This window comes from Epinephelus moara, chromosome 20, assembly GCF_006386435.1.
Source record: "Epinephelus moara isolate mb chromosome 20, YSFRI_EMoa_1.0, whole genome shotgun sequence".
NCBI lineage: Eukaryota > Metazoa > Chordata > Actinopteri > Perciformes > Serranidae > Epinephelus > Epinephelus moara.
The window spans coordinates 22724652-22744377 of record NC_065525.1 but is presented as its reverse complement, the minus strand read 5'-3'; the positions used below and the strand labels follow the sequence as shown (position 1 = coordinate 22744377).

The 19726-nt window shown below is 40.9% G+C and overlaps 1 protein-coding gene across 1 annotated transcript in view; it reads left to right on the top strand.

Moving 5' to 3' along the window:
• The window catches only part of LOC126407560 (voltage-dependent calcium channel subunit alpha-2/delta-1), an 84590-nt gene that overhangs the window by 25388 nt on the left and 39476 nt on the right, over nt 1-19726 (top strand). The window contains exons 4-8 of the mRNA XM_050072558.1: nt 4948-5007; nt 5728-5763; nt 6670-6799; nt 16998-17129; nt 18139-18208. Coding sequence (XP_049928515.1) covers nt 4948-5007; nt 5728-5763; nt 6670-6799; nt 16998-17129; nt 18139-18208 — 428 coding nt within the window. The remainder of the gene's footprint in view (nt 1-4947; nt 5008-5727; nt 5764-6669; nt 6800-16997; nt 17130-18138; nt 18209-19726) is intronic.

Here is a 19726-nt window from a genome sequence, read left to right as displayed (position 1 = left end):
CAATTGATGTAATATTGCTTCATTCGCATCCTCCCATGACCCTCTACCACTGTGCCCAATTTCACATGGATTGACCAAGTCAGTGAGGAGAAAAATGTGGAACAGAGACACAGACACACCCACAGACAGAGTTTTCGTCATTATATAGTAAGCCATAACACATTCTCACATATTTTGGAATTTTGCATGCTTATTTGCGAAAATAGTACTTACAGTTGTGCGATGGCTTTCTCATGGAGGCTGCCATCTTCTTGGAAAACTTGTCTGGCTGGATAGTTTCACAATGCATCCTGGGAAATACAATCTTCCCCTCAGTTGAGATGGGTTCGTAAGGGCCCTTCAAATTAAGTGGGGATTTTAAGAACTGAAAAGCACTTCCCTAAAGTTTGGGACACCCTAGGCCTTCACGGGAACGCGCAAAAACAAGGGCTAGGGCCAATTTTGAAGTATAAATATCTAGTCTCATATAATGATATATTCAAGATATACACCCACCCAGTTCTACCTGTGTTTTCTTTACATATTATCTTGTTAAAACCTCTTAATACAGTGTAAAGCAAGTAAGCAGCAAGATAGATCATGTATGTATGAAGGTGCAGGCAGATTGTATGGGTTTGGATCAGGCTCACACAGTTTAAAGTAGAAATGAGCTCCTGTCCCGTCACCATGTGGAAATTCTTAGAGTGGATAACAAGACACCAAATATCTGTTGGCATTTAATGGCTTCGAATCTCATCTGTTTTCAGCTTACTCGTAAAAATTGTTATACAAGTCTGCAGACGGAATCACTGGAAGAGTTGAAACACAGTCAAAATCTGGTGAAAGCAAATGTCAACTCTAAGTATTTGATGGGCACAATTTATAAATTGAAAACATGCTTTGGTACTTCAGTGACGAAGCTGCTAATTCTGTACATGGTGAAGATGGTGCGTAATAACTTCATGATCACTATTGTGTGTGTGTGTGTGTGTGTGTGTGTGTGTGTGTGTATGTGTGTGTTTATGGCTCGAACGGGGTGTATATTTAGCCGCTGACAGCCAGTGCAGAGGAGGTGGAGACAGGTCTGGAACAGAGCCCAGGACTGGAGGCCAAAGGGATGGGACTGTTGATCAAGAAAGGAATCATTGCCGACAGCAGACACATGGCCACAGACACACATATACACATTCATACCCACACTCAGTAAAAGCACAGAGTGACATATACTATAAGCATCTCGTCCAGTTATTGCTCACGCACAGATCAGACATGGCCTTTGTTATACTCTCCTGCTTGCACAGTCCAGCAGATGGGTGTCAGACGGAGATTCAGCTATAAATACAATTTACCGTCATCAGTTCTAATTGCGTCTATTAACTAAAAATACATCCAAGAGTGGATTTTCTCTGAGGCTATGATAACTTTGCTGTTGTGAAGAAAGTTAGTGTGTCAGACAGGTGGGTTTATTTAAGGGCAATGCTTTCCTCCACAGGGTTGTCATTACCTTGTACAGTTGGAGAAGGGCAGACTAGAGTCAAGCAAAGGTTTGATCTGTGTGGATTTGCCTGGGTGAACTTACACAGCCTTGTGCAATAGTGTCAGTTTGTGCTTGTTTCCTTGCCTGCTGTCTGCTCTGTGTTCTCACTGTTCTTTTATGGAAACCATTTAACTCTTCCACACTGCAGAAACTCTGTCTCTTAGTGAGGTAGTCTGATTTTTAGATTCAAAATCTAATACGACTTATTTTAATTGTGGATTGGATTATTAAGTGCTCACTAAGCAAGGCTGTTTGGCTTCATTCAAGTAAATGTCACATGTCCTGACCGAACTATAGCTCTGTCTTATTTGGGATTATGTTTAACTACATGTGACATATCTGTTATAGGATCTTAGGTATGCTTTGACACTTATTCTCAAGACAAAACCATCATCAAGTTGTAGCGTTTTGGTTTGCATGACGGTTTACTGTCAACTTTATCTCAGGACAACATATCTACTTTCGAGGTTTAGGCATTAGTTCACTTGAAGTTTTGTGTCAGATGGTTTACATCCCATTAAATATTATACAAGCCTATAGTCTCAGAATATTCATTCGATCTTTCTCTTATGATCAAAATAACAGAAACCAGCATGTATTGTATATTTACAGCAATCATAAGACATGTAAATTATATCACTTCATGACAGCATACTAACTTTGAATTAACTGCATCATTATTGGTCACATATGTTGTCAAAGATGACTTTTCACAACACCCATTGTTACTAAATCAGACTAAGAGCTCACAGCCTTGCTAGCAGACCTGTGAGGATGTAGGTCCAGTGTTGCTTTGAGCTAAATGCTATGTTAGCACCCTTAAGATGCAAGCATTTTTTCGATATTAGACATAAGATATTTCAGTCTGACCAACATGGTGGGCCCACTGATTGACATTGCCGTGGTTAGAGCCACAGCACCAGTTGTGGTAACATGTGGTGGCATGTTAGCTAGTTGGTTAGCACACTCTTTTAACCTAAAGATTGTAGGTCCAAAGCTATAGGGGTATGAATCACCAGTTTCATCATGATACGATATTATATTGATTCTTTGGACAACGATACGATATTTGCAGATATCACAAAGTCTGCTAGAATACAATTTCGATTCGATGCGATTCAGGGGCCTGCGATTGATATGAGACGATATTATATGCCCATATAACACAATGTACTTTGTCTGTTGACCTTTTCTCCGAAATCCAAAATATTTCCACACTGCTGATTTATTCCCAAGTAAATAAAATCAAAATATCAATGATATTGGATAGTTGATCAATGAATTGATATCCAGATCGATGGATTGTTACACCCGTATCCAAAACCTAGCTGGGCAAGGCTCTGTACAGGTGCTGCGTTTTTTAAGTTTAGTTATTAAGACAAGATTAGCACTTAACTTTTTTTTAGGGCAATTTGCTCTTGGTTAAGTGAAAAATTTGGCCAGCTGGTGGCGCCAGAGGAAAAATAACTAAATCATTACAATGTATCTTAGGATCATGGATGTCAACATGATATATGTCAAAACTTTGTCCTGCTAGCAGCACTGGAAGAAAAGTCAGCCAGCTCAAAACAGTTGTAAGACTCATCCTCTGAGGGTCAAATCTTTACCAGACTTGATGGCAATCCATCCAATCCAAAATGAAAAGGCCAACCCGATGGTGGCTTTAGAGGAAAATCCAGGGGATCACTGAAGTCGTTCGGATACATCATTGTGGAACAATGACATGTACAAAATTTCTGAGCAATCTGATGGTGGACCCGTTGATGGACATTGCTAGGGTTAGAGCCACAGCACCAGTTGGCTTTTGGCATAGTGGCTCATTGGTTAGCACATGTCTTGCAACCTAAAGATTGTAGGTAAAAATCCTGGCTGTTCAAGGCTATGTACAGGTACTACTTGTATTTCAGGAAACTTGGTCTTGTTTTAAGACTTCTGGTTGTTGGACATCCTGGCTTATTTTAAGAAACTGTGTCAAGTGAAAATCACTTAAAGCTACAGCTGGTACCTTTTATGAGTACATGACAGATCATCTGTTAAAAAAATCATGTCCTAGGTATCCAGTAGCTCACCTGGTAGAGCAGGCACCCCGTGTATTAAGGCTTTGTCCTTGCCGCAGCAGCCCTTTGCTGTATGTCATCACCTCCTTCCCCCCCTTTCACTCTGAACCTATCATATCAAATAAGAAAAAGCCAAAAAAAAAATCATGTCCTTCCTCTTCATACTGCCTCTATTGGCATATGCTCAATGACAGCACACCAAAAACAACCAGTCAGAGCTGAGGAGTCTCTAACACAGCTGTCAGTCATGTCAATCACTTCCTGAAATGCAGTCAAACTGTCAAACAAGCAAAAGAAAGCTCACATCTTAAATGTTCACTTCATTTTGATGGGGCATTTTTGCAGTGCATTTCAATGAGCCGGGCATTAGTAGTGACATTTCGAAAAAATCTTTAAAAATACACACAATAAAAGTGAAATTACTTCATACATCAACTATAAAATGCAGAAACCAGATCTCTTGCTTCCCTCCTTTTATGTGTCATTGTTTTCTTGTTAGAGTTCTCGGTTTTGCCTTCATTCCCCTTCAAAGCAAGAGATGAAGACGGAATCAAATTGTGAAAGATCATAAAAAAAAGCCAGTTAAAGCGTTGAATGCATCGTGCAATTGCAAAGCAATGTCTCCATATGTCTCAATATCGCAGCATCCTCGCACGATTTTAAGTGCAATTCCAAACTCATGATGTCTGCGTTATGAATAAATACTTCCCTGGATGCTTTCGGAGCACTTAAGGCAGTCGTTTGTTCCCAGAGTGATAAATATGTGCTGTTTAGTTTGCCCTTTTTATTGCTTGTACTGTGTTAGACATGATTTAGTGCGATAAATGAACTACTCTTACCACTATTCTCTTTTTCTCTATCACTTCTCGTTGTGAGCGCGTGTGCATGTGAGAGAGATGTGTGGAGCAAAGGTGAGGTTAATTACATTTATATCCTCCTGTTATTCAGGACTGTTCAATGTGATTGACAGCCTCTGGGTTGGTTATCCATTTGTACTTGACTTTATGCAGTGATCTGCTGTTTCTCACACTGCTGACCTCCCTTTTCTCTACATTTCTCTCCCTTCCACGCTCCCTGTCTCCCTCACACACACACAAACACACCGCTCCCTTACAGTACAACCTTTTCATTCTGACAGTACGACACTCCGTGGTGTGGCCTTTAGCGGACAGTGCTGTAAGACCGTGATAGCCCTGTGGTTTGAGCTCCGCGAGAGTGAGATCATAATCACCTCTCTGTCTCTGGGATGGTCTCCATCGTGCTTTTCGAACGTGCTCTCTTTTGCTCAGGTTTTCTATAATTAGACTGACGCTGTGAAGGAGGCATACCTTGTGCAGTTTCCAATCTAAATCCTTGTCATATTTCACTCCCCAGAAACTGGCCACAGCTGCTGAGAACTTCCAGATGGCGCATCAGTGGAAAGACGAGTTTGAGGTAACGGAGGGACACAACAATACAAACACGCACACTTATAGGAATACCTGTGTATGTGTGTATACCATTATTGTATGTGGGTAAAACACAGGGAGACACACAAACATTAATGGTCATACACTTAGTCTGGATTTACTGGCCTTAACTTCCTTTCATTGTCTGAATAGGTTTTATCTGTTTGCGTCTGTGTGTCGTTAGCAGTGATTACAGCTCCATTACTAAATCGGTTTATTGCATTTTATACACTGTGCTGTGACGCATTATGCCTCTCATTTTAGATGACAGATACTCGGCTTTCTAAGAACCACAGTGGCACGCAATTATAACGCAGAGTGAAGCGGTGGTCAGGAAAAAATACTTGTCACAGAGACAGTTATAGATGTGTCTAAGATGTGAATTACCATATTGCTTTCTCAATGGCAGGAAAATGCTTCCCTGGAGCATTGCAAATGGCTGTAGGCACACAGACACAGATGTAAAAAGAGAAACACTGCACACTCAGCTTAACTCATACAGTATTCATTTGATTGGTAGCACAGTCTGGAGTCTTCATTAACATAAAACTGGATGATTTTACTAATGGAGTTGCCTGCCTACAAAATAAAGACTGTTTAGAAATAGATTAGGCGTTTCATGATTGTATAAATGTTACGCTTCTTTGTGCAACACCCTAAAGCAGCCACAAAGTGATATTTGTGCTTCTGTGTGACTTGTTTACAGGGTGATGAAATCTCCTACTACAACGCGAAGGACAATGTGAGAGTGCTTTTTCTCCCTTCCGCCTATTTGCTCTCCTTCCATTTTAGCCCCTGTAAACACACAGGTCACACTCAGACATGGGCCGGTAATACGGTTTTGCTATGCCACACCGTCTCTCTTTTGTCCTCCCTTTCACCTCCTTATCGTCCCTCCTCTCCTCCATTTTCGCTCTCCTATTCACCACATTCCTATCTTATTTTTTCACCCTCGCTTTCTATCATTGCCTCAGCCTTTTACTGCAATCCCTCCCCTCTTTTGCCTCTTCTCCAGGCTTTTCTTCCAGCGTAGCTTCCTCTCCGTCGTCCCTCCTCCCACCCTCTCTCAGGTGAAGAGGTTTCTGCCATGTTTCTCCTCTAATTGACAGATGAGATGTATGAGCTGGCTACACTGTTGCTTTATTAGGAAGCAACTGTTCGCATTCTCTCTCCCTCCCCCCCCCTTGCGTTTTCTCCCTCCCTCCCTCCCTCCCTCCCTCCACGCCACCACCTCACTCCTTCCCTACCGTGCGTTCTTCCCTCCATATCTCATCATGCTTTTCTTCATATATCCAACTGACTGTACTGCTCTCATTGATGTAAATTGCTGAATGCAAGCTAAGAGTTATAAATCACAAGGGGTATAGACGGTTTGGCTGTCTCCTGCTACTCCTCCCAAGTGAAGATGATAAGACGGAGATAAAGCAGGATATCATTACGGATACATTTGATGATGCCATATATTCTTAAACGAGCTGGGACGCTGTGAAAAAGTGCAGCGATGACATTATCACGTGCCTTTAAACAAACCCTTTCAAACAAACACTTTCTTGCATGCAACGATGCTTCAGCAGATTGATTAAAGGGGCTTTGTATGGTATCTTACAATCAGCATTACGGTCTGCATCCTGATTTTTTTCCCCCTCAGCTGGATGCAAATGAGACAGAAGGAAGAAAATACAGGATTCGACCAGACTTTAAAGAGGACCTGTCATTTAAACGTTTGACTGATCACAACCACACGGCTGTCCACATCCCCACTGACATCTATGATGGCTGTGAGTACACACACACACACACACACACACACACACACACAAACACACAAACCCAAGTGGTAACCATGGATACAAGTGACACACCAACCCATTATGAAATGTTGTTTACAGATTGTGCCTCCAGCAAATTTGCCCATGGTTAAATGATGGGTTTTAAAAAAAGATGGATACAGTATAATGGGATCTAGTCCTGTTGTCTACTGTCCCTTGGCTGAGCCATGTGTCCTTGGGACGTAAATGAATTGAAGGACCTCTAAATGAAATGAATTGATGTGGTTTTCTTTTTATGTCTGAACAAACCTATCAAGGTTTTGATAATCAGTCTTTTGATTTAACCAGTTCATGTGTCCCAAGGCTCTGAATTAATAGCTTTGAAGTATAATCATTAATGTAAAAGTCTGACTGAGGGATCCTACTTAATATGTATTACACATGGATTTACTTTATATCTCTAGCTGTTATGTATCTTACCAAATTGGAAGGTTTATTTGGAAATGTGTCTTTTCACAGTATGATAATTATGAAAGGTATACTATTCAGGATTGTCAGTTACTATCTGTAAACACGCTCGCCGACCAAGGTGAAAGACAACCCCAGATTCACTCTGGTTTGATGGTTCACCCTGTAGGGTTGCATCTTTTCAGAACTATGGGTGCGTTCCCAATTGCATACTTTTCTTTTTACTTTCAGTAGACTGCAGCTGCCCTTAAAAGTATGTACTGTTGCATGCAGTATGCACACAATCGGGACATACCACTGTCTCATAACATGAATCCCTGACCCTCTTCCTTCTATATCCGTTACCTTGGAGATAAAACAAATGTCGCTTACCAAGTTTGCCAGACAGGGAGATCAACCCGGAGACAGCTGTTCGTTACTTCGCAATTTATGTAATTTAATTTTAAAGTTTTAACTGCACAGATTGTAGATTCTAAAATATTATACTTCCATTCATTCATTCATTTTCTGTAACCGCTTATCCTGTTAGGGGTAGCGGGGTTGCTGGAGTCTATCCCAGATGACACTGGGCGAGAGGTGGGGTACACCCTGGACAGGTCGCCAGACTATCGCAGGGCTGACACATATTCTGTCTCAAATCGCATACTTCTAATATTTTGAGTGCATAAGTGCATTCACACTGAGAAGTATGGAAATATGCAGTGCACTATGAGTACCCGGATGGTGCACCCAAAACGGTCAAGAGGTTGAGTGTGGAACTATGGACACTTCTCGTCCTCAATGGTCGCCATCTTGGCCACGTAGCAGAAGGGGAGGGACCACTTTTCAAACTGGGAATGGCGGCCGAGGACTGTGCGACCGTGAACGTCGCTGCATTGTACAAATCGTCGCTGTCCGATGAAAAACACATATCTCCACTTTTGACGATTTTGACTTTCTACAGTGCATGGAGTGTCCATAATATTCCCTAGCAACCGTTAGCGTTGGGTATCGAAAAGACCAATGGAAAAACGTTTTATTACTTATTACTTATTACTTTATTGGGTGTCAGAAGTGTCCATCAAAGCGCGTAGAAAGCCAAAATCGTCAAAAGTGGAGATACGTGCTTTTCATCGGACAGCAACCATATATAGATTATACATGTGTTTTTTGCACTAAGCACCATTATACTGTTGTCGGATATAAGCCAGCAGTATGTTTACTGGGTTAATTTAGCAGTCTGTAATGATTTAGTACCGCAAACGATAACGTAAATGCAAATGCTAGTTTGCTAACAAGCTAATTTGCAGTCGTCATTCCCGGTAAGTGCACAACGGCCGTGTTTGGTTTGAGACAACACTACCCTGTTGAAATTTGCGCACTATGCCAATGAGTACACAGTGCATATAGTATACTACATGGACGTGTACTAACGGAAGTATGTGATTTGAGACACACTAATAGAGACAGACAACCATTCACACTCACATTCACACCTACGGCCAATTTAGAGTCACCAATTAACCTGACAGGAAGCCGGAGCATCCAGAGAAAAAACCACACTGGCACGGGGAGAACATGCAAACTCCACACAAAGGGGCTCCCTCACCCCAGTTCGATCAAAGAACCCTCTTGCTATGAGGCGACAATGCTAACCACTGCACCACCGTGCCGCAACAATGAAAATACATTACATTTTTATAGTTATGTCCTATTGTTGTTTCTAATATTCATGATGGTTCACCTAACAATCAATATTCCTATTATTACTATTCGACTGGTCATCAGCAACTTGAATGCGCTGTCATCCATCAAGGCAACTATTAACAGCTGTCAATCAGCTGTCATCTCTCCACGGTTCAAACAATGTGACGTAGCTTCTGCTGCGGGTGGGTCAGAATGGCCAGAGGAGCATGCTGGCTTGCACACTGCAAAATCGGTATTTTTGGCATACTGCATTTGACACACTGTATTTGGACATACTAAATCTTTTTCTGGCATACTATATAGCACGGCAGTATGGGGATTGGAACGCACAGTGTGTCTCTTGGATGCCTGCTGCTTACAGTCTGGCACCAAGTCACGTCCTTCTTATGAAGCCCTGACCTCACCTGAGTGCTGCAAAGTGTATCTGTACGCACTTGTTACCTATACATATCGATCAATTGTTCAATTATGTATTTGTCACATGGAATTACACAAGGTACAACTCTAGTCAAATATGATTCCATCAGCTCCTTTAACGTGTGCGCTGTCGTCTTCCATTGTTGGCTGCTGCTTTATAATTGTCTAATTAGTTATACTTACTGCTTAGACTTTACACTGTGAAATCAGACAAGGTGGCTGAACGTTTTCTCTATTTTACATCCCTTCTTGTGATAATATCAGTAATATTAATGCTGAAATAAATCAGCGTGCTTGCTTCATTAGCATTTTTACAACCAAGAAAGCATCTATTCAGTGTGCCTTTACAAACTCTGGGCCAGGATCTGTTTGACACCCCTGTGTATGCTTCGTGTTGTCAGTTGCATTTGATGCTGCCTGGTGTTGTAATTCATGTTCTGTGTGAAACAATTTCAGATTACAATGTAACACATGTGCATCTGTTACAGAGTGCATTTGCCCTGTTTGTGAAAAAAAGTACATTTCTGATCATTTCATCATCATGTGGTGACATTTACCTTGAGTGGTTCAGAGTAATTTGATTCTCCAGAGTCCCTGTGACATTAGCACAGCTCAAGTTGAATGTCAATGACTTAAGGATGGTCTGTTGAATATCTTAACTGTGGTCTGAATTATGCATTATATTTGAACAACTTTCTTTTCTTCTATTTTTACATTTTCAGCACCTGGGTGGTGCTCTTATCATAGTGTGACTCACAATGAGCAATAAAGTGCTGGGTGCCTTGCACAAGGATACTCCACCAGGACACACGGTTCATGATGAGTTTGAACATGAATCCAATTAAAGGAGAGTTTCTCTAACCACCAGGCTGCACTGTTGCTGCTTGGCTTGTGCGTGTGTATTTTTATCTGCGGCTGTGTGAAACTCGAGTATCCGTGCGCCCGTGTGTATGTGTTTAGATATTCAGTAATTAGTGTGCAGTGGGATGTGTTGCGTCAGCAGTGACTTGGAGGGACAGCAGAATGGAGTGACTTCCTCAGCATGGCCCTCAGCCTGCTGGGGAACCGTCTGGCCCCAAGGTTACACACTTCACCTTTCCGCTGACCCCAAACACAGGGGCAGGAGTGAGGGATAGGGATGGGCACACAGTGTTGTCAGTGTCTGTTATCAGCAAAAGTGCAAGCTGGGTTTATTAACATGCTTTTGAACTCGATGTGACTTTGTCATTTTTTCCCGAGACATCTCTCTGGCCGTAATCTGGGCCGGGTGCCATGACTCCTCACACTCTTTCTCTTTCAAGGATGCTGTTTATTGGTAGCCTGTAATGAGTATGCATAGATTCGCTGAGCTGCTGGGACCTATCCAGGGCTGAAGTCGGATTTTAGTGAGATGAAAGAAACTATATGTGAGTGTGGGGACCCAAAGCTGGTGGCACACTTGCGTAGTGGGGAACAATTTCCATTCTGTGGACTAAAAAGCCAGTCTCCACAACTTTATTTTGTGGTTGAGACAAGATTTTAGGATTTAGGTTAGAATTAGTCAGGCTTGGGGTGCCCACTAGGTCACCTAGTACCCCATGTACAAAGGCTGTGTCCTTGCCACAGCGGCTGTGGGTTCAATGCCATCCCATAGCCCTTTGGTGCATGTCATCCCCTCTCTTTCTCCCCTATTCACATTATATCTTCCCTGTCAAATAAAGGCCAAAAAAGCCCAAGAGTAAGGGTTAATATTGGGCATGGTATGCTGATAAAAATGGGATAGGAATGGGTTATATTCAAAGAAGAGCCCCCACATGAGTAGCAAGGAAAGTGTGTGTGTCAGTGCGGACACACTCATACGCTATATCATATGTATGTTGTATGCCTAGAGAAAAAAGAGACAGCGGATTCATACGTTATTGAGGTTTCAACTCTCCAATTTGATCTCCACCCTATAAATGTTCCAGGAATAGCCTTTGCTCAGCTGGAGAAAATTGGATTTTCTGGGTAAAGTGGGAGGCAAGTTTATGAAATCGCCTTCTATAGGCAGCGGCGTGTCACGTGTGTGAGACGAGTGTACGATAAGAAGCAGGTGTTCAGATGACAGAAAGATCACAAAAGCCACTTCTGTTGGTCCAGGTCAGGACATGGTCACGGTGTGACAGAGAAGAAAAGGAAATGGTTGAATTCAGAGATCTGGCTTTTAGATGCAGAAGCTGAAAATGTAGGTATACAATATATATGACACCCTAAGGCTAGTGGAAAAATCATTTTGAAGAGTGTATATTAAATTCCTAACCTTCAGGATATAGCATGCAAGCTAGCAGTTTCTTCTCTTTCAGGAGAACAAACCAAAAAGGAGACAACAGAGAGCGAAAAGACGGACACGGATACATACATGGATCCTGTAATGCAAATACACTTGGACATTCCCCCATACTTTCCTTTTTTTAATCTAATCTTTTCTCTTTCATATCTTCCCCCATTATTGACAGCCCTTCACCTCCAGTCTGGGGCCCAGTCCTACATTCTACCACTACTACATTGCCTGTAACATCACATCACCCAGGCTCCACTCCTCTTTGGTTTCCTATTGTGACTATCCCATCACAATCATCTTACACTTCGGTGTTTTCAACAAATGAGATTATATTTAAAGATATTTATTGTGAGCTTAAAGCTGTAGTTGATAACTTCTATAAAAATAACTTCTTGTCATATTTGCTAAGACTGTCGTTTCATTCCAACGCAGGCCTATTTTTTCTGGGTTCCTGCCGTCCCCTCCTTCACCTGCTCTCTGGAGGAGATGGGCGGGTTATTCGGCGTCACGTAAACCCTGAAGCATGCTGTATCGTCATCATGTCAAAACGACAAAAGCTCTCTGGTGCCCACTCAGCTACCACTACACTACTGAGAGGAGTGGATATAGAGAGAAATCAATAAATAAATAACCAACAAATCCATGTTGAAATCAGCAGGAGGACAGCTAGTAATAGTGACCCCTCAGCAGCCGGTGGCCACAACAAATCCCCATAGACTCCCAAGTTAAAATGCCACAACCTCCAGGGCGAGCGAGTGAAGCCAATGCAGAAGCGCCAAAAACTGCAATTTATCGACTGGCCACTTGAGGCTGGCTGCAAAACAGAGCAAATCCCCATAGACTCTCATGTTACAATACCCAACTTTACAGCTAAAATAAACATGTTTACAGCCTGCGACAAAAAATGTTTTTTGTCTTGGCTTATTTCATCATTCTGTAACTGTATGAGGGGTTGAATTATTTTTAGAACAATCCCCTTTAAATGTTATTAAGGCTTAAATTTCTGCATGTTATTATTTTTACAGTCTATGGCTGCAACGAACAGCTCACAGAGGTTGTGTTGATTTACATTGGGAAGCGTTCATTCAGTAAAAATGAGCATTGGACGAAGGTAAATTATAACGTTCTCATGATGCGTTCAATGTAATCTTGTAAAATGTAGCTTTTGGTGAGAAAGGTAGTGTAATGCAGGACTGAATGACTTCAAAACTGTTCACTTTTTGTCAGTGTAGATTTCTGTGTTTCCCTAGAACAAAAAAAGAATAAATAACAAAAAAAATAAAATTATTTTAATCTTTAATTTTTATTTGATTATTTTTAAATTATTTCAAACATTGGCCCAGAATTTTAAAATTGGTGCATCCCTGGTTCAATTAGAAAGTTAATTTGTAATTTTATTATAATTTAACAATGTCATATATTATTTTATTGTTTATTCTTAAAGTTAATTAGTATTTTTTTTATGGATTATTGATTCGTGTGACACGTGTACAACATGTTACTTAAAAGCAAATATTTTTAAGCTTTTTTTTATTGTTAGCTAGGTTGTTTATTTGCATTTTGGTAATGAACATGCAGTAGTCTGACTGCTGAGCTGCAGCAAACAACTCACCTATAGGGCACCAAATGTACTAGTGCTGCCTCAGATTCATCCACACACATGTATATGTCACAGATTGTCTGTAACAAAAAAAAAAAAAAAAAAAAAAAAAAAGAGGTTCCCTCCTCCCTCTAGAGCATGCAGCGGCTCACGGAAAACAACCAATAAGAGCCGAGGAGTCACCACCGCAGCTGCTCATCATGTCAATCACTGCTTGTGAACTGTAGTCAAACTGTCAAACTAGACAGCGCTGATCAACTATGTTGGTGTTTTGTTTTGTTGTGACTGTCTCCAACATGGTGGCAGGTTCACAAACTTTTTCATTTCGCAGCTGAAAAATAAACAAAAAAGTTTCTAAAACATATGAGGCGAGAAATCTTGACTCGTATTTGATGAGCGCTGTCTGCTTTGACAGTTTGACCGCAGTTCACGAGCAGTAATTGACATGATTGACAGCTGCATTAGAGACTCCTCGGCGCTGATTGGTTGTTTTCGTTCACTTGCGGTAAGGCCATTATAGAAGCACAACACGGCAACAGAGAAGGCAGAGGAATGTGTTTTTTTTTTTCACAGATTATCTGTGTCATGTGCTGCTGTGTGGATATATGACAGTTTCAGGATATATGACACAAAGTTATTTTTAGAAACGCTACAAACTACAGCTTTAAGAGGTGCTGTCAGGCAGATTTTGTTACATTTGGAAAAAGCCAGGCTAGCTGTTTCCCCCTGTTTCCAGTCTTTGTGCTAAGCTAAGCTAACAGCACTGTCTCTATAAGAGTAGCATCAAGCTTATCATCTAACACTCAACAAAAAAGGGATTAAAGGTATTTCCCAACATGTCAAACTACTCCTTTATACATTGAATTTCAATGATCTATTAACTGACACCTCCTGTTGTTGAACTCACCGTCACCTCTGTAAGAAACATCACTGTATCAGAGTTTTACCTCAGTGGAGCAGTCTTCTAGACATCAAGTATATAATGAGTGTATGGGGGAGGGACGACCTTATTTAAAGCTGTGAAAAATAATGTCCCTTTTTATGTTCAAAATAAACAAATCCATGTTATGTTAGTGAATTATACTGCACCCCCGATTGCTGGGATGAAGTCATCATAGGGTGCAGATTCAGTGTGGCATCAAAGCCATGCCGAGTGCAGCCAGGGAATTCATTAGTGTCAGTGGCAATATGGGCGACTGGAGGATACTGTATCCCTTATGAAGCAGCAGTGGAGTTTAGATTATTAAATATTATGACTAACTCAGGAATACTCAAAACCAATGGCAGCATTAAAAAGCAACATATTACCACTGGGTGAGATATTTTTGGTTTGCTTGTTTAGCACTATGTTTTGGTTTGTTTGCATAGAGTAAGTACTTATGTGAATATCTCCTGTGTGTATTTTACTATTTGGCGGGCCTGTGTGTAGGTCGCTAAAAGTAGTTCTGCTACAGCTTTTACAGGGCGTCTACAGGTCCTTAAAATGTCTTAAACTGCCTTACTATATACCTTATATATACACTCATTGGCCACTTTATTAGGTACACCTTGCTTGTACCTGGTTGGACTGCTTATGCTTTCAGAACTGCCTTAATTCTTTGTAGCATAGATTAAACAAGGTGCTGGAAACATTCCTCAGAGATTTTGATCCATATTGACATGTGGCAGATTTGTCGGCTGCACATCCCAAAGGTGCTCTATTGGATTGAGATCTGGTGACTGTGGAGGCCGTTGGAGTACGGTGAACTCATTGTCACGCTCAAGAAACCAGTTTGATGATCTGAGTGTTGTGACATGGTGCGTTATCCTGCTGGAAGTAGCCATCAGAAGATGGGTACACTGTGGTCATAAAGGGATGGACACGGTCAGCAACAATACTCAGGTAGGCTGTGGTGTTTAAACCATGCTCAGTTGGTGCTAAGGGGCCCAAAGCGTGGCAAGAAAATCTCCCCCACACCATTACACCACCACCACCAGCCTGAACCGTTGATACAAGGCAGGATGGATCCATGCTTTCATGTTGTTTACACCAATTTTTGACCCTACCATCTGAATGTTGCAGCAGAAATCGAGACTCATCAGACCAGGCAACATTTTCCAATCTTCTATTGTCCAATTTCGGTGAGCCTGTGCGAACTGTAACCTCAGTTTCTTGCTCTTAGCTGACAGGAGTGTCACCCGATGTGGTCTTCTGCATACCTTGGTTGTAACGAGAGGTTATTTGAGTTACTGTTGCCTTTCTATCATCTTGAACTAGTCTGGCCATTCTCCTCTGACCTCTGGCATCAACAAGGCATTTTCACTCAGAGAACTGCTGGATACTGCTGCTGGATACTTTATCTTTTTCGGACCATCCTCTGTAAACCCTAGACATGGTTGTGTTTGAAAATCCCAGTAGATCAGCAGTTTCTGACAGACCAACCCATCTGGCACCAACAACCATGCCACGTTCAAGGTCACTTAAATCACCTTTCTTCTCCATTCTGATGCTCAGTTTGAACTTCAGCTGGTCGTCTTGACCATGTCTACATGTCTAAATGCATTGAGTTGCTGCCATTTGATTGGCTGGTTAGCTATTTGCGTTAACAAGTTGAACAGGTGGTATTACAAAGGTCTTAAAAGGTCTTAAATGTTACTTGGTTATATCTACTCTGCTTTACTATGACAGTGGTAAAGTGGCTTTCAACACCAGCAGGATGTTCAGTGGCAGAATAGTAACACAGATTACTATTTTCTCAAGCAATTCATTCAGCATTTCTGCATTTCCAGCAATTACAAGCGTTTGAGGTGTCAGAATACACAATGCATTTTCTGCAGGAAATGCATTTTCTAGTTTCCTCTTCAAAATTCGACCCTTAATGAGGGGGATACATTACTGAGCACACACACTGCATGCTCCCTCTCTCTCCTTCTATAATAAAAAACATGCACTCCTGGCAACCGAGGCTTCATTAACTCTCCCCTCTAGAGGCATGCATGCAAATGAACAGTGTTTGCTTTGCACATCAATGAGCCACGTCACATTCAATACGGGGTACCAATCTATCACACACACACTCATGTACATGTAGAAATGCACAGAGCCACATAAAAGCACATGTACATGAACCACATAAGCAGAAAGAAAGAAAAAAGATGGAAGGAGGGAAGGAAATAAAGAAGAGCAGTGGAGAGACAGACAGTGCAAACATGGAGTTGGGGCAGCATGTGCTGTGTCTCCATCCATCATAGTGAGTGCTATGTGGCTCTGAGCTGTCTGGGTGCTGTGTCATTACATCCATAATGCCTGTTGCCTCTCACAGCACACACTATCAATCACACACATGCACCGGTTACCGGGTGTTTCGGGTAGAATTAAACAAAGTTCACCGCAAAATCATCACTTACTAGAAAACCAGTCCTCAGTATCTGTTACTAAATGCCGGCACCGTCTGGGTGTGCTGGCCTAATATTTGCTCATGTGTCCTGCTGAGCGAGTGGGCAGACAGTGAGCGGGCCTGTGTGTGTGAATCTTAATGAATGTGTTAATCTCTGGGATGTCCATGTCTTGGATCGTCTACAATGGAAAGCTCACGTGCACAGCTATGTCTGCTGGTCGTTATTGTAGCATACACACACACACACACACAGATATGCACACTCAAATCTGAATACAGTCTTGTATATTTTGTGTTAGCATGTCCATCTTTCTGGCATCTGCTGCTTTTTGAAATCTGTGTTTCTGTGTGAATTTCTAGCCACCATTGTGCTGAACGAGCTAAACTGGTCGGAGGCGCTGGAGGACGTGTTTAGAAAGAACAGAGAGGATGACCCGACCCTTCTCTGGCAGGTGTTTGGTAGCGCTACGGGACTGGCTCGCTACTATCCAGGTAAAAACAACAACAAACAACAACACAAAAAGAAAAGTGCCATTGTCTTTGGCTGACATTTAATACAGATGAAACACCCTTTTGGATTATTTGGCCCCCTAAATTGTTTATCTGTTCATATGATGCTGAAACTGTGGTGCACTCATCAGCCGATGATTATTTGGTTGACCTACAGTAAAGTGCAGCATGTGGCTTTTCATCATAACTACAAACAGCCAGGGAATATATTCATGAGTTTGCTTTGTTCACACATCACTGGGCAAATAAGCTCAATAAATAATCTCTACTGCTCAACTTGCATTGATTTTATACGTGGTGCCATAGAGAGTGTCATACTATCTTTAACTGCATTAGTATAAAGCTGCCCGCTATCACCAAGCTATTTCTATTCATGAGATTCCCTGTCATCATAGACACTATATAGCTTTATGGGAAAAGTTTATGTCTAATATTCATGAATTTCCATTGGCCCTGAATTTATCCGTCTTTGTTCTATTTCTTTTTTTTTTTTTTTTTTTACCTCTTAGCATGCATGATAGGCAGTCACACTCTCTCATTCTGGCTTGTTTTCATGGTGCTCCTCACTAATAGCATTCAGATAGAAAGCAGCTGATTACTGTCAAAGCAAGTGGATTCAGTGCTCCGCGTTTTGCATCAAAGATGAATATTTTATCTTATTTCCCTGCTGTTTACCGCTTTGTGGAAAAATTTAGGGAGCATAAAACATGTTATTATGTCGATTGTGTAAAAAAAAAAAGTAGGATTCCATCCAACGAGCCAACTGTCATTATGGCACAAATGTACGTTTTTTTTATATCCTCCATTAAATGACTGACAGCATGTAGACACTGCTGGGCTGATTGTGACACTGCATATTGCCAGATATTTGCAGATTAACACTTCAGTCTGATAGTCAGAGGTGTCAGGAATAGAACCAAAATAGCAATTAGTGTTTTATTCCTGCTATTAGGAAAAGAGTTAATCATCATGTATCTAATCTCCCTGACAGCTTCCCCCTGGATGGATGCTCGCAAGACCCCCAGTAAAATTGACCTGTATGATGTCCGCAGGAGGCCGTGGTAAGAAACTTGGTAGAAAACTTAAAAGAAGCAAAATGTTTAAAGGTCCAGTGTGTAGGATTTAGCTGGATATACTGGCAGAAATAGAATATAATTTAGACACAAAAGTACAGAGTACGACATGTTGCGCTGCCATGTTTCTACAGTACAATAGCCCAGAATGGACAAACCAAACACTGGCTCTGGACAGGGCCATGTTCACATTTTCGCGTCAGCCACTGTAGCTAGCAGCCAGTCCACTACGAGCAGCATCAGAAAACAGAGATTCTTTAAATGTTAAACTGCTTTATTTAGTGTTATAAATCACAGAGTGTGTTTATTTTGGAGAAGAAGAGACCTGTGCAGATAACTCGGCCCGTGGTAAAAACCTCCTGAACTTCTGGATCTGAAGTTATCAGAGAAAAAAAGGGAGCACACATTAGCAGGTCCTGGGCTACTGGCCCTTCTACAACGAGCCAAACAGCAACAGAGAAACAGTGATTTGTAACATGAAACTACTTTATCCAACATTTTTACCAGTTTTATACACCTGGTCTGTTTGTTTTTGAGAGGAACAGACCTCTGTGCATAATTCAGCTCCTGGTAAAGACCTCATGAACAATGAACACTGAAGGAATTCTAAACAGGAAAAGTTTCAGCTGATTGCAGTCTGCAGTCCTCACCACTAGATGTCACTAAATCCTCTTAAATCTTACACACTGCTCCTTTAATCAATGTTGGCCAGAATTCAAGCATGAAATGTCTGATTGTATGTTTTCAGGTGTAGATATGATTGTTTACTTTTATGTAGTGTCATTTTTTGAGGTAGGTGATTATCAGAAATAAATAATGAATTACATTGTGTACTTGCTTTACAAAATTCTGTTGTTTAATTCGTAGTGAAACAAGTAAATTGTAATGTTTATAAAATTTGGTTTAAAGCTCTGATGAAGATACCAAATGGACTTGAGTTGACAGTTTGTTGTGATGTAATGCATATCATTACATATATATATCATATATCATATTATGATATATATTATATATCATATATCATAATATGCATCAATGTCTGAAAAGTATTCTTGTTAACATGGGTATGTTAATTTCATCAATATTCCCTAGCCCTAAATATATGTAACACTCATATGACTCAAAGTATATAAGACAGATTTGGTCTCATTCATGAAACGTGAGCAGAATGAATTTGTGTGTATTTCACCATTCATCAATGTTAGTTGCTCCAATGTTTTTGCATGTACTAACAAAATCTACACCTGCTTTTGACTGCCCGTAGTGCTTGTGTAAATAAGAAATGCAAATAAATATTTTTTGTCATTTTTAGAAATTACAATTTTAATTGGTATTGTACTCTGTTATGTTCACAATGTGCAGATGCCTTTGAAAAGAGTAGGTTAAACATGATATTAGATAATGTAACACATTTAGCTAAATTAGTTGGCAATTTGCAGATTTAAACTTCAGATTAAGTTTCTTAAAAATATGAATGGGTTAATTAAATCGACTTAATTCATGTGT